Genomic DNA, 16,789 nt, shown 5'->3' with positions numbered 1-16,789 from the left:
TGACCCACAACGACAAATTTAATCGAAATATTATAAAATTAATTGTATTTTAAAAATATATTTATTTATTAGAAACGAGTAGTTCTTCAATCAGATTCTTGCCAAATATCAAAATGTATTATATATATACTGAAACTTTGTAAAAAATAAACTTTAGACAATCAATAAAGACATTATAATGCTTCTATGTTGAATAATGGATTTTAATTTAATTTGAAATCTTATAAGTATTATAAATTTACGAGAAGAAGAAGAAATCAGTAAAAATATCTGTTATTAATTGTGAAATCTCAGAACACATATTATTATTTATAATAATTGCTCTTATGTACATCTTTCATTTATTCTCTTTATATTTTATAAAATCATAAATAGCAAATACAATTTTAGCCATATATAATATTATATATGGGTTAAATTGTTTTTGTTTTTACAATATAACCCTTTTTGAATAAAACCTCTTGAAATCAATATCATTATATTATAAAGGAATGAAATAAAGCTGTCTTCAATAAAGAATACTTAGGAAAAATATATTTTCATACTGTAATTGGTCCTCTCGTTCAAGAGCCAATAAAAGCAGAAATAAAACATAATAAAATTCCGTATCAGTGGAAAGCACGCGACTTGAGGATAACTTTTAGATTTACGAGACCCCTAAATGTTTCAATACGAATGAGAGTAACAGCCTCTGAATGTCCCACTGCTGGACATAGGCCTTCTCTACCTTTTTGAGGAGAAGGTTTGGAGCTTATTCCACCACGCTGCTCCAATGCAGGTTGGCGGAATACACATGTGGCAGAATTTCAATGAAATTAGACACATGCAGGCTTCCTCGCGATGTTTTCCTTCACCGTCAAGCACGAGATGAATTATAATCACAAATTCAGCACATGAAAATTCAGTAGTACTTGCCCGGGTTTGAACCCAACATCATCGGTTGAGATTCACGCGTTCTTACCACTGGGCCATATCGGCTATTTTTAAATACGAATGAGTTATAATATATTTCGATAATAGTCTTAATAAAACAACAACATTAGGTTAAGGTTAGAATACTTACACGCCTCGTTGGTCTGGTGGCTATATGTCAGATATAGTTCATCAGCCAGGTCGAGCCAATAAAAAGTTATTGAGTTTTTCAGTCGAAAAATATCAATAGCAGCCTGGAGTTTGGTAGTCGGAAGTGTGTACACGCACGAGCGTGTACACACTTCCTTGTAAAGAGCGTAGAGCCGTTGGATCTGCACCTGAACTCTTTCCGGTCGTGTCGGATTGCCATCTAATCGCATTATAAGAACGAGGGAATAGAAAGTGCATCTGTGTTTGCGCACATACTTTTGTACTATAATATGTCCTGCGCAGTTGGCGATATCATCATTTACAGGGCTTCACCTACGAGTCACTTCAAAAGAATGAATATGAATGAGAAGTTTCTTTAATTTTCAGTGCCAAAATAAAATAAATTCTGTCATTTACAAGAGCCGAGATGGTTCGGGGCTAGAATATATCTATTTTCACTGAAGATAACGAGTTCAAACCCGAGCAAGCATAACTGAATTGTCATATACTTAATTTGTATTTGTAATTTCATTTTATGCTCGGCGGTGAAGGAAAATATCGGATATATATTTGCCACATGTATATCCAAAACACAACAGTAGAGTAGCGTAGTGGAATAACCTCTAAGCCTACTCTTTAAGTGGCTTATGCCCAGCAGTAAGCGTTTACTCCATTTATGAATGTTTTTTACTCTGAACGATTTTTATATTAATACATGTATGTGTTAATGTATATTATCAAGGCACAACCTTAAACAAATAGTTAAATAAAAATATTCTAACACAATAGAAAGTTTAAATTTGCAATTTATAAAGAACACGCTGCTGTCCTAATGGCATGTAATGATGGACTCGTCACTGTGACTAGTACAATTATTATCTTCTATTATCCTTTACATTTCCAGTATCTTTCGTTAGTTAAAAAAAAAAACGTTTCATTTTTCGCAGGCGGAGTTGGTGGCTGTTGAAGGCAAAGAAATAGAAACACACTACGTGCTGGCTCGTGAGCGAATTCGTCGCTGGAACTCGACGTCCAAGTGTTATCTCCTCATCGAGAACTTGCCAACACCATTACAGGTATATTAATATAATTTATTACATTTTGGGTAAATTGATATGCGATCAATGTCAGCCATTATCTATGGCACTATAAGAATATAAATATAAGGTGTCTCTTGTACACTGACTCGCTTACTATTCGTACCGGAATGCCGCTGCAGTACCCAGTATTGCTGTTTTGCATTAAAACTATAACTAACGAAGGATTACTCTCTTTCTCCCTTCTCTTCCTCGTATTACTAAATATTTACATACAACTTTGTCATAGGCTGGTGGCATTGCAAGTGCAAGTGTGTGGTCGTCTTGTGGATGTCGACAAAGGTTGCTGGCAGCTGTTACTAGCGGTGGCCGTGCCGTCCACTGGGCAGCTGTTCCTGCGCCCAATCCAAGTGACAACAATGATTTATGCCGCTTCAATTATACGTGAGTAAACTTCTATTCAGCAAATGGGTTCGAACTATGAATATTACGTATTTACCAAGGCACGGGGATATAACACTGCCACTTAACTTCGGGCTGCTAACGAGAATTTTAGAACAGGTAAACCGAATATATTTTTGAAGTGAAAAGTTCTTTAGGCGAACTTTGCGCTCTTCCTGAGCAGTAGACAGTGAGTGTATCGGTGACGCTAATTGGATGTACTCTTTTATGTGAGTTAAAGTGCGTTCAAACGCGGTTACGTCGGTAATGCTGACGGTGTTCGGGTCAATAACGTTGACGTTTACTGTCCAAACAAGAACTACATCATCACAAGAATAATTTTATTTGCTTAATTCAGAACAAATCCCAAGTCGGACATCTCGGAATTTAAAAGTAACAGAATCTAAATATCCGACTGCTGGGCTAAGACCTCCTCAATTTATTTGAGGAGAAGGTTTGGAGCTTATTTCACCACGTTGCTCCAATGCGGGTTGGTGGATTACACATATAGCACAATTGCAGTGAAATTAGACAAATGCAGATTTCCTCACGATGTTTTCCTTTGCGAGAAAAATTATAAACACAAATTAAGTACATAAAAATTCAGTAGTGCTTGCCCGGGTTTAAACTTACGATCATCGGCTAAGATTCACGCGTTTTAACCACTAGACCATCTCGGCTTATAATTAGTTTTCTCTCGTAAACAACCTCATAATTAGTTAATAGACTAACGAGGCAATTGAATAGTACGTCTCTATATTAGCTTATTCATAGCTTCGGTCGATATATTTGAATAAGCATTATTTGACGTTGTTATCTTTTGGCACACGCGTATATGTTGCATACTTACGCAATTCACTAGTAGACATTATCAGCAATGGCTGGGCTGTAAACGGAGTTAGTATTCCTGTACCCCGGACTGCCAACTATGATAAGAAAAATAGCTATTGTTAAGGCTTGCCATCTTACATTCATAGAAGTGCATTTATTTATTTTATTATTTTTTTTTTAAATTATTAAATTTTAAAAAACCCTTTACCCTAAAGAAAGAAACCCTAAAAAAACCCTTTTTGTTTTTTTTTAACTCTTCAAACATTTTTGTTTTAGTATAAGGATGTTCTAGAAAATATATTTCCTTAACAGTCTTACTCTTGTATTGAGAAGAATAACACTGCTTTATCCCATCCTTTCATTAGCAATTGATATGATAAGTCATAAAATTATGTACAAATAACTGGAACAGTATACATTTATTCATATATTCACTTAATTGTGAACGCGAATTTTAAAATTCAAAACAATATTTAATAAAATATTCGATTGCGTTAAGTGCCAAGGTAGCAAAAGAGATCCGACAGCCAATCAACGGAGAAAAATAGGTTCATTATGCTTCATCAGGCGTCTATAAACAAAGAATGAATAGCATCTCGTAAAATTTTATTTTTATGAGGTTCGATAATTAGTCCCTGAAATTGCATTGTAAGAATAATGATCGCATAAAAAGACGATAAATAAACTGACATATTTAAGAACCGGTACTTTACTGAAAAATTCTAGGTTATTCTGGTGAAGTCCTCACTAGTTGAGATAAACATTATGTATAAAAATTTAGTTAATTAAAAAATTTGCGTTTAATTTATTAAAAAAATAGCTATAGATCCGGGCTTTGCACAGCTATAATAAGGGCTATCAAGCTTTAATATTAAATGACAAACATTAAAGAAACATAATATATGTAATATAAAAAAAACTGTGTCATAGCTGAGCATAAAAAGACACGACACAAATAAAAATATATAAAAAAATATTTAATGTTACGGATTACTTATAAACGTTCTTTAACGAGTGATTCGTTTAACAATTCTGTGTTTGTTACGAATAACAAACCAATAATCAGCGTTAAAATAAAGTTTGCTAAGCAAATTTATAAATGAGGCCGATTTTCAATTACCGTTCGTTCCATAAAAGTTACAATAATGACAATATTAAATTCAACAGTTCCGCGGTACTATTGATGCACAGGATGGTTAATATCCATGATTATTAAAAAAACGTTGCGATTCGTGCGTTCCTGTTATATAGTTCGCACGGTAGGAATCGAAAAAAGCTTTTATAAATATAGAACGAAGCTGTGATTGATAAATATATTTACAAACTTTATATTATGTTCGTTAGTATTGCACTTATTGAACTCTTCAAACGCTGATTTAAAGTACCTTTTAATTACATTTTCATATTACCTTTATAAATAAAATACTATATTGAACTTTATAAATAGAATACTAAATTAAATGTAAATTATATTTAAGATACCTTATATTTAACTGGTGGGCTTTGTGCTAGCTCATCTGGTACCACCCACTCATCAGATATTCTACCGCAAAACAGCATTGTTTGGTATTGTTGTGTTCCGGATTGAAGGGCGAGTGAGCCAGTGTAATAACAGGCACAAGGGACATAACATCAGTTCCCAAGGTCGGTGGCGCATTGGCGATGTAAGCGATGGTTAACATTTATTACAATGCCAATATATATATTGGCGTTGGTGATCACTTACCATCAGGTGGCCCATATGCTCGTCCGGCTACCTATTCTGTAAAAAAAATTAGATTATAAAGTGCTTCTTGTCGTTTCTTTTATAACTGTATTTTGAAAACGTGTTTAGCATTGTTTATAAATCAACAACAGATAAAATAAACATTTGAAGTTTAGTTAGTTTATAAAAATAATTTGACCATATTCGTCAAAAAATACAAAGGGATCCGTTATTATACAAAGGAATTCGTTTATTTTAATACAAAGGATAAAAACGTGTAATTTGCGCTGGATATAATGTACCGACATAAAGAGTACTGCAGAGTAGATTGATTGATACCCAAGCTTAATACCATTGATAATTTGTAGTATGAGCTGTGGTATTGTCCTAGCTGAATGTGCATACCACAAACCAGTATTTCAGAACCAATGACACGCTCTAGTGGGAGTAATTGAGTGTGAAATGAAAATTTATTTATTAATTTAAAATTACGCTCTAATTAATCTTTAAAAAATAAAAATATAAACGGTGTAGTCGAGTTATTTAGATATCCCATCAGAATTGCCATATTGATAGTATTTATTGTTTCACTCTGGTAAACATTTGTAAATAAATAATACATAACTGGATTCAGAATTGATAAATTATACAAATTTCTATAACTCTTTCATACAAACTTTTATCCTCTTTATCATTTTTTTGAACGCTGGAAAAACGCATTACGTGTTTACCCCACGGAAACAGAGGGGAGGGTTTGTACGGCCCGAGTGTGCCCCGAACATCCAAATAGCCACTAAAAAACCCTTTCTGTCTTAACGACAAGCGCCATGGAGTCGCTTGCGCATGCTACCGTGATCCCCTTTATAAACTACCTCAGAAGTTAAATTTTCAAAAATTCTCCCTTTTATTCTTCCTTTATTTTGTGATATGTTAATCAGCTATTTTGATTTGGCTTATTCTTTTATTATATACTATAGTACCTATTTTGTATGTTTATTGTTATACTCTAATTGTTTTTATGTAATAATTGGTATCTTCTTTTTATACATAAATACACTTACCTGTTCTCTTACAAAATTTCTTTCACCAAAGGTTGCTTGTGAGAGATCGCTATAAGTGATAAGGCCTTTGCGTAACATTTGTTGTTTGTTTCCTATTAATATTACATAAGGGTATTATTTTTATGGTGTGCAATAAATAATAAATAAATTATCTGTACTAATATTATAAATGTAACGCTTTCACGGCTGATCAACTGAAGCAATTTTGATGAAATTTAGTATGAAGCAAGCTTGGACCCAAAGAAAGGACACAGGCTACCCCAAACTCGCGAAACCGCAGGCGAAAAGTAGTACATCATATAACATAAATAAAAACGCTTACAAATATTAATTGTTGTTAAGTAGCTCTGACGTCACATAAATTCATATTGGGACAGTAAAAGTAATAAAACGAAAATATATTGTCCAATACGTCCGCGTCAGAACGGAAACAAGATTATGTGGATGATGTATGCGCCTCGCGGGTCGTAGCCCGTACGATTGCACTCATTGTGTTTATATTGATGATTTATACATCGTTAGCGGGCATATATATAAAAGTACATAACTGTATTCACTTGTTCATCGAACTATGGAATTCAATAATTGGCTATCCTTACTTATATTTTTAATGCGGAAGGTAGTATGTTATGTGAGTCCGCTTTCGCGCCTTAACTCAACTGATCATCATGAAATTTTGCAAACACGTTGTCAGAGTGCCACATGTGTATTCCACCAACCCGCATTGAAGCAGCGTGGTGGACTAAGGCCTCCTCTCCCTTTTGAGGATGTCCCACTGTAATGACTGATTGTCCCACTGCTGGACTAAGGCCTCCTCTCCTCTTCTGCGAAAATGTCATGTCGTAGAAGGAGGCAGCGGAGCGGGAGCGTGAGGAGAGGGCCTCCGCCGCTTCGCCGAAGAAGACCGGGGAGAAGGCGTCGGCGCTATGCGCATCTTCTCCTAGGATTTGGAGGCCTACAGAGGCGGGCCAACCGTCGGGGCGTCACGGTAGTATGCGCAAGCGATCCCGTGACGCCCCTCGAAAAGGCGATGTGGGTACCGCTAGTTTTTTAGTGGGTATTCCGGCGCATACTCGGCGAGTCCCACATACCCCCCCACTTCAAGTGGGACAAACGCGTGAAAGCGTTTTTCCAGCGAAAAAAAAAAGCCCTCCTCTCCCTTTTGAGGAGAAGGCCTTTTGTGACCAGACAGTAACAGCCTTTTAGGCTAATGTCGCACTGCTGGACTATTTTCTCTGCCTCTGACAATAGTACAGTACAGTACAGTGTTTCTGTACTGTACTGTACTATTGTCAGAGGCAGAGAAAATGATATAAAGTACATAAAATCTCCTCACCTCAAGTTACCTTTATCTCACATGCGAGATAAAGGTAACTTTTTTGATACCTAGCACCAGCTTCACCCCCTAACATACGGGCGAAGACGTACGCAAATACTAGTATAATATATAGTAACACGAACCGCACTTAAGATAAATATAGCGTAATGCAAGAAAATTATCAAGATATTACAAATTATGAAATGATATTTATTAACATACTGTTTAATTTAGATGAATATATCAAAAACAAAATTGATAGCTTTAATGTTTCATCTTGACTAAAATACGTTATTACTTTTATATCTCTCAAAGAAACGCGTACACATGTTTAATCCAAAATTTCGTATCCAATAATTGTGTTCATCTTGTTAGTATCTTGAATTATTCACTACGTGCTACAAGCGAAGCTGGTGTCTTATTAGTAATTCTATTGAGATTCTTTATGTTATTCTTAAGAACTTCTTTTGATTGCTTAGGACTTTAACTTTAACTTTATTCTATGTACATAAAATATTAAACTTTCGACAATTTTTTTTAACGCTTGAACCAAAATAGAATTACTTTCATCGCTTTTAAAATATTCTTCGTTTAAATTATTATATTAATTTACTTACCGTTAAAAAGGTAGTTTTGTGATTTTACTTAAACTTTATTTCCACAATAATTTATATTTCTTATTACCAAATTTCTTATAACCAATATTCTAGTAAAACTAAGTTCCACCCGAAAGCACACACCAAAGAGAGTAAGTCTTAGTTACACGTATGTGTCTCTATTCCAAATTTTATCCGATTCCGTACAGCCGTTTTTGCATGATCGTGTAACAGCGTCCACATTTAAATATTAGTAAGATAAATAGTTATGACGAGTGTTTCGAACACTCGTAAAATTATACCTCAGTACTTATTAAATATTTAAACAAATTACAATGCTCTACTACTCTACTAGCCGAGATGGCCCAGTGGTAAGAACGCGTGAATCTTAACCGATGATCGTGGGTTCAAACCCGGGCAAGCAACACTGAATTTTCATTTTTTCTTAATTTGTGATTGTAATTCATCTCATTCGTTGACGGTGAAGGAAAACATCGTGAGGAAATCTGCATGTGTCTGATTTCACTGAAATTTTGCCACATCTGCCACCAACCCGCATTGGACCAGCGTGGTGGAATAAACTTCAAGCCTTTTTCTCAATTAGGAAGAGGAAGCCTCAGCCCAGCAGTGGGACATTCACAGGCTGTTACTGAGGTATTAAATTAAATGACATAATTGTTTGAGACGATATTGCTTACCTTTTAAGACTTTTTACTTTGTAAATAATTCCACGAGGCTTATCTGGTAAATTATGATATTCGGTAAAAACACTGAAATATTTATTTGATGTATTGCAGAAGGGTGAGAACTGTTATGTTGAAATAATTATATTTCGATATTGTGTAAGGTGTATAGTCACTCGTTATTGGAGGCAATAAATAATATACGTATATATTACTGTTAATTTAATATAATTATCAAAATAATCAGTTAAATGTCATTACGTTTTTTGTTGCTTCACCTTTGAAACAATCGATTTTCAAACTAAAAGTTGGTTTCCGTACATAGAACACTTTATATATCTTATAATTGTTGTCGGCTTATATTTATAATATCAATAAAATAAACCTGTTGAGTCAAAACTCAAGAATATTTAAATATCTAATCTGATCCATTCATATCCATACATTCGATATTCAAAATATTAAAATCACGTTGTATTTTTAAGAATGAAGCCATATCCAAATTTTTATATACGGGAAGTATTTCATCAATAACTCTTATTTTAATAGTAATAAAGACCATAATAGCCAGAATGATACAACATTCACAAAGCTTCCGAATTAACCTGAATCGAATTTACTGCGCGGTAATTATTCTTTGGGTCGCTCAATTTTCAATTCCCCAGCTTCCGCGTATAATTAAATGGACCGAATTTTTATCGAAGCTCTTATTAAGACTGGCTATTTAATGACCTCGCCTTTTTTATTTACTCCACCAACCTATAAAGTTTCGTCCAACTTATATTATTTTATACTTCCGTCCGGCCTCCCTTACGTGTGGTGCCTAGGTGAAAAGTAATCTGTAATTATCTCTGTATCTCTGTAAAAATTGTACAATTACTTTCTAGACTCAGTCGTTTTGGCTGTTAATAGTCTGAAAAATAAACAATTTTCCAAGTATATATATATTATATGTATAACAATATTAATAATAACTTGAAATTCGTTTCTGTTTAGATCACCAGATAATAGATCTCTAGCTATCATATGTATGTATATATTGTCTTAGACTCAATATTCTATTCAAAGTACAAACATAATGCGAACATCTTTAATAGAAAACAGTCACAATATAGGCATTATTCAATGATCTATCGACCTTTAAACTTTACCCATTACGTTTGAAGCATGCCTATATATGTCTCTTTAACTTAAATTACTTTTGAAGTTTAAATGAATAGTTTCTTAATAGCGACATAAATGGAATTTAGTAACTTATGTACGATGTAAACAACGAATGTCTTATGAGTTTGTTGTTTTTTACATTTAATTATTGTCTGTAAAATAAGCTTGACTTAACATATGTTGGTTAATAAACCTATTATGATAATAGTAAATAGAAAATAAATTTTATAATAATAATGAAAAGTTTCATAAGAACATATTTTATTCATAGACGTGTTATCCGTATGAATAAAATATGTTTACTGTATTTCTTATCGATGGCCAATTACACATTAAAGTTTTCTACTGTGCATGACCTAAAGATAAGCAACAAGGAAAAGCGAAAAATGCTTCGACTAATCTAATTGCTCATTTTGAAAATTTAGTTTTCTTAGACTTTATTGCAATAGTTGATAATATCTTAATAAAAAATTACTGGGAATGAAATAGTTGGAAATAAAGTTATTTTCAAACACACTGTATAAAATTAATTATTCAAAGTCATTGCTGTCAGACGCTAAAAAATAACAAAATATAAGGACTTTTGAATCATCATTTTAAAATATTTATTTAAATATAGTTACTGGTGGTAGGGCTTTGTGCAAGCTTGTCTGGGTAGGTACCACCCACACATCAGATATTCTACCGCAAAACTGTAGTACTCGGTATTATTATGTTCCAGCTCGAAGGGCGAGTGAGTCAATGTAATTACAAGCACAAGGGACATAACATATTAGTTTCCAAGTTTGGTGGCGCATTGGCGATGTAATCGCAAGAAACTCGGTATATAATTGTTGATTATCTTTTATCGTGTAATACGCCGTGCCTATTAAAATATTTAACATACAATTTAAATTAAATAATTAGCAAAGCTAAAAATATTTAAGGAATTTTATTATAGAAGCGAAAAACAAAGCGAAAAATGCCCTAGCGAAAAACCAGGTATTGCAAGTTTTTCTTTACTTTTTGTTTTTATACAATATTAAACACAGTTTCTATCAAAATAATTATATTTTTATAGATATATATAATGTTTACAACATATTTAAATCCTTCCGTGCGATTTACACGAATTTTAATCTGTCTGTCTAAGTGTACATAAGTAGCACAAATACAAAAGCCTAATTAATTATCTTTATTAAAGTTTTTTTTCCTGTACTGATAATACAATATTCATTATGTAATACAGAATATTTTTCGTATTTTTTGTTGCCAATAATCTTTCCGAGTCGGACAGAAAGATGAAATGGCCCCGAGGGTAAAGTACCTCCGCATCTCATGAATTATGCTTTTCTTTCTAGGGATATATTTTGTTTGAAAGATTCGAGACATAGAATTTTCCGTACTGTAAAGCGTAAACGTTTCAAATCCAACAATGGAGCTCATGTTTGGATTAATTCAATTATAAAAGCTGAGATATTCCAAGTGTTAGAAAACCTAAATCTCAATCAAATATTGCGGGTTCATTTCCCGGTAGGCACAACAAAATTAGGAGAACTTGTTGTGCCTACCGTGCATATATGCTTTATCAGTCTGTTCATAATATCCAATATGTAAAGTTTTCCGCAGATTAATAGCTTAAGTTTGAAATAAATCGATATTATAAGATGCTTTGCTCAAGCCAGTGTGGGTAGGTACCACCAGCTCATCACATATTCTACCACCATGCAGCAATACTTAGAATTGTTGTGCTCCGGTTGGAAGGGTGACTAAATCAATGTAACAACAGGTATAAGAGGTAACGTCTTAGTTGCCAAGGTTGGTAGTGCATTGGCGATCTACGAAATAGTTAACATTTTTCGCCAATGTCCATGGGTCACTATATACATATGTATATGTTACCACATAGTATCAGGTGGCCCGTTTGCCAGTCTGCCTTAACATATGTATACGATAAAAAAAGTTAAGTTTAGCACCATAAAACAAAACTCTGTATCATAAATCATAAAGTATCTGAACTTCTTGCTTAAAAGAGATCATTAATCTTTTTCAAATTTTAAGTGAACGCTTTGACAATTTCACGACGATTGGATTTATGACGTGTGAAACATGGCCAATTAACTCAATTATTCTACTAACTGTAGATATTTGTTTAGTATCACCTTTCCAGTTTCTTTTTACCGTGAATGAATACTTTGTATTTTTGTAACTGAAGTGACTGATCAAAAGGGCAAAAATTTATATAGAAAAAAAAAACATAAATAACAATTGATGATTCTATAGACTTACTAACTAAAAGCCGTAAAAATAATTTGCAAATTATTAACAATATAGAAGCAATAGTCAGGTAATAGCATGTAAATTTCCCATAGCTGAATATTTATTTATTTATGTAATATGGCATACAAAACAGGTTTTTTTCTTTTTTTTTTTTATAGAATAGGAAGGTGGACGAGCATATGGGCCACCTGATGGTAAGTGGTCACCAACCGCTCTTAGACATTGGCATTGTAAGAAATGTCAACCATCGCTTATAGCCAATGCGCCACCAACCTTGGGAACTAAGATTTTATGTCCCTTGTGCCTGTAACACTGGCTCACTCACCCTTCAAACCGGAACACAACAATATCAAGTATTGCTGTTTTGCGGTAGAATATCTGATGAGTGGGTGGCGTAGTAAACAGGTAATATATATAATTATACATCAGGTAAGAGCTATGTGACAACCCTGAACATTTGTGCACATAGTAGTTACAATGCACTAGAAATAACTTAACTTATATAAAACATAACAATAGCATAGAAAAAAATAGCAATATAGAAAATACCAATTGTGAAGAAAAAATATTAGACGATTAAACTAAGTACTTATAGTTAAAAACGAAGTCAAACCAAACACAAATTAAAGAATAAATGAGTTAAAAGTTATTTAGAGTTTATGCCACTACGTAGCATCAGCGCAGGGTGGTGGACACCAATATAGCGCCAATCACTGCAGATGAAATAAATTACAAAAAAACAATAAGCTCATTTATAATCAACGCTGAATTTGAATCTGCTATATTCAGTTAAAATTCCCGTATTCGAAACACTGAGCCATCTCGGCTTAAAACCACACAGATTCAGTAAAACATATATAATAGTGAATTATTAACTACTCGTTATAATTAATTATTCGTTCGTATCTAAAGTATCGCCTCGCAGCAACAATGTAAACAGCACAATGCCCTGTCGCGTTTCGAAACAATTTGTATCCTGTCAGCAAACGATACCCTTGAGGTCGAATTACATTGATTCATTAGTATGTTCCATTTAAAGTGACACAGTTGATTAAATTTGTATGCGTTGAAATTTAATCTGTTTACTTTATTACCCAACTTATAAACTACAAGTTTCCGAACGCGGCTTCGTCCACGTGTGAGGAGTGGGGGAGCGGTTATGTTATCTATATCCTTTTCTGTACCCCGGACAATGTAATGCAAAATTTCATGATGATCGGTAAGTTGTTAAGACCAGATATAAGACGTAAGCATAATAAATAAACAAACTTACATTCAGATTTGAATATCTCCTCAGAAGTCCATGTCTTCGTATCTTTTCTAGTTTTTAGATTTACATTATTTTTTATTTCTGAATATTGCATCATCAGAATAAAAATTTTAGAATCGTTGATAATTATGCAAGTTTTTAAATTTAATTCGTTATTAACGCTGAATGTCTTGTATCAGTTATCTTCCTTCCTTCCTTGTGAAAAAATTAAGCGATTTTTACTCAGTACGCGTTAAAAAAGATCCTTTTGCATCAGAAGCGTAATATATATAAAAAAAAAATTAATACTATTCCATCTTATCCAATGAAGTATCGTCTAAAAATCTTTAAAGTATTTACACCATCACTTGGTGGTAGGACCCTGTGCAAGCCCGTTTTACATACCATGTAATTACGAGCACGAAGGACATAGTATCATCTTATTTCCCCACGCATTTCAATTTAAATAAACATTTACTTATAATAATACTACTGTAATCAAATGTTTCAATAATTTAATTCGAAATGCGGCTATGACTACTAACTAAACTAAATAAAAAAACTGACAATATGTGTTGAGCCGTATCCGCAAAGTGATAATCGATCAAGACTATTTCCAGGTCAATTAGTTTATCGAGCTCTAGTCGACGCTCGACAATACGCGTGCATTCGTTTTATGAAAAATAAAATGATTCTTCGGTATTATTTTTTTTTATTTCACATGGTTTTATTACGTAAGAAAAAAATAGTAGCAGAATTCTTAAAATTGAATTAATTAAGTAACAATAAAAAATGCGATCAAAAAACCAGTGCAAATGTTAGATTTATCAAATGTTAATTTACATTAAATATTTTTTTTAAACATAATTAAAATTAATGAGATCAACTCGCAAAAAAATAATAAGGTCCCACGTTGGGTGCCATCTTACAAGATGATGTGACAGAGATAATCCGTCACAAAAGAATAATATGAGGACAGTGTGACAATAATATGAGAATAAGATATCTGTCATTACAATAAACTCACAACAAGAGATGAAAACGTTACACAACCTGACGTACCATCGCTTTATATGATGATTTGAACAAGAGAATATTTTCGGCGAGTGCTTGCTATGACCAAATGTCATTTTAGTCCATTGATTTGTGTAATTATGATCGTGCAACTTTGTGAAGATAAGGGTGAGCGGATCATCTTTATTTACACAAAAAGTCTTACCTGATAAGTAGGTAACCTATTTTTCAAAACATCTCTGTACAGCCTGGCACTGACTTTGATATGCACTTTTAACCTAATTTTATCTCATGTCATAGAACCTACGCTAACTAACTTACCTAGTACGTACATTTAACAGGGTTGTGCCTCTTGAAAGTTTTTTAGCACAAAATAATTGTATGTCTCTGTATTTTTATACATTCGTAAATAAACTATTGTTATAAATGAAACTCAACATATTTTATTTCTAAAAGTGAAACATATTAAAAAAACTTATTTTTGATATAAATAAATACATCACGTATATTTATAGATCTATATATAAAAATATTTATAAGTAACGTACATTCTAAGGTTTGACATATATTCTCGTAATATAAGGGAATAGCCGAGATGGTCCAGTGGTTAGAACGCGTGAATCTTAACCGATGATCGTAGGTTCAAACCCGGCCAAGCATCACTGAATTTCCATGTGCTTAATTTGTCTTTACAATTCAGCTCAGCTTCAGCTTGACGGTGAAGGAAAACATCTTGAGGAAACCTGCATGTGCCTAATTTCACCGAAATTCTGCCACATGTATATTCCACCAACCCGCATTTGAGCAGCTTGGTGGAATAAGCTCCAAAACCTTCTCCTCAAAAAGGAGAGGAGGCATTAGTCCAGCAGTAGGAAATTCTCAGGCTGTTACTTGCGATATGAAAAATACCTTCGTATTCGTATGAAATAAACTCGCACTATGAAATGTTCTTAAGAGATTTTGAGCTACTGCACCCCAAAAATCTTCCAATTCATCGAATCGAGCCGTTCAAAATATCATACATTTTAATACAACACGACAAATAAATATCACCGTAAATATTATATGTAGTTTGTCATTTATCTAATCACAACGTGACATGTTGAAAACGTACTGATGTACATTTTCATTTGTCATCGATGGAAATGCTACAGGTAATAAATACTTAGTTCCCAATGTTACAAATAATAAGGACTATAAATAAATTAAATGTTTTACATGTAAATTCAGATATATAATAATAATATTATAATAATCAGCCAGAAGAGATCGTTTTAATACGTTTGCGTGTCCGAACAAGATACAACATTTCAAAAATCATTCAAGAGTTGCATGTCACACTGCACGTGTCTCAAGTTTACTTATCGAGTAAAATTAATTCCACTCGAGCAAACCCACGACCAAAAGCTCGTTCATCTACACATTGTTCAGGACATAACCTAGTTTATTACACAACACAAAACAAAATATAAAAAAATATTTAAACGTACTTTTATAAAAGTTACTCCATACGCAACGATATCGGCGCTACTTTAAATTTTATAGCGAAGGCTTTAGAATTCCACGCCATCGCTTTAAATATACGCTACATTGTCAGAGTTTGCGATACTGTAACAAACATCGCATTGTTGGGGACCGGTCGAACGTCACTGAATGTTACAGCGTTATCCATTTTTCCTCGGGCGCCATGACAGCCGATACGGCCTCGTCACTCGCTTGTTATGTCGTAACCGCTTTGTTTGGAGTTAGAAAATTTAGAATAATATTTCATAACGTAACATTTTAGAATTTTATTTTTTATTGATGCCTCGCTAATAACGTAAATCTCTGGTGGTAGAGCTTTGCGAAACCTCGTCTGGGTAGGTACCATCCACTTATTAGATATTCTACCGCAAAATAGCAGTACTTGGTATTGTTGTGTTCCGGTTTGAAGGGTGAGTGAGCCAGAGTAATTACAGGCACAAGGGACATAACATCTTAGTTCCCAAGGTTGGTGGCACATTGGTGATGTAAGCGGTAGTTAACATTTCTTACAATGCCAATGTCTATGGGCGTTGGTGACCACTTACCATCAGGTGGCCCATATGTTCGTCCACCTTCCTATTCTATAAAAAAAACGTATATTTTCTGTAAAAGATTGGCCGCGCTATCTTTTCAATGAGTTTAATTAAAGCCAGTGAGATTTATTAGATTTTTAGTTTTATTAGAGTTAGTTATATCGGATGAGTAGAAGGTCAACGTTCTCACAGCGTTCACCAACAAGATGGACACTCGCTGTATTAAAAATAGAAAGAGATGAAGAAGTTTCACAAAACCCGCAACCAACTTACCAGACGTTGCAAGACCACTCCGCTAGGAGTGTATGTGTA

The 16,789-nt window shown here is 33.6% G+C and overlaps 1 protein-coding gene across 1 annotated transcript in view; it reads left to right on the top strand.

Annotated features, from left to right (window-relative positions):
- LOC126772775 (C3 and PZP-like alpha-2-macroglobulin domain-containing protein 8) overlaps positions 1–16,789 on the top strand; it is a 225,646-nt gene that overhangs the window by 173,353 nt on the left and 35,504 nt on the right. The window contains exons 8-9 of the mRNA XM_050493340.1: positions 2,010–2,138; positions 2,389–2,543. Of these exons, the coding sequence (XP_050349297.1) occupies positions 2,010–2,138; positions 2,389–2,543 (284 nt within the window). The remainder of the gene's footprint in view (positions 1–2,009; positions 2,139–2,388; positions 2,544–16,789) is intronic.

Source organism: Nymphalis io, chromosome 13 (assembly GCF_905147045.1).
Source record: "Nymphalis io chromosome 13, ilAglIoxx1.1, whole genome shotgun sequence".
In the NCBI taxonomy this organism is placed as follows: domain Eukaryota; kingdom Metazoa; phylum Arthropoda; class Insecta; order Lepidoptera; family Nymphalidae; genus Nymphalis; species Nymphalis io.
The sequence above is the reverse complement of the archived record's forward strand: the minus strand, read 5'-3'. Positions and strand labels throughout refer to the sequence as shown.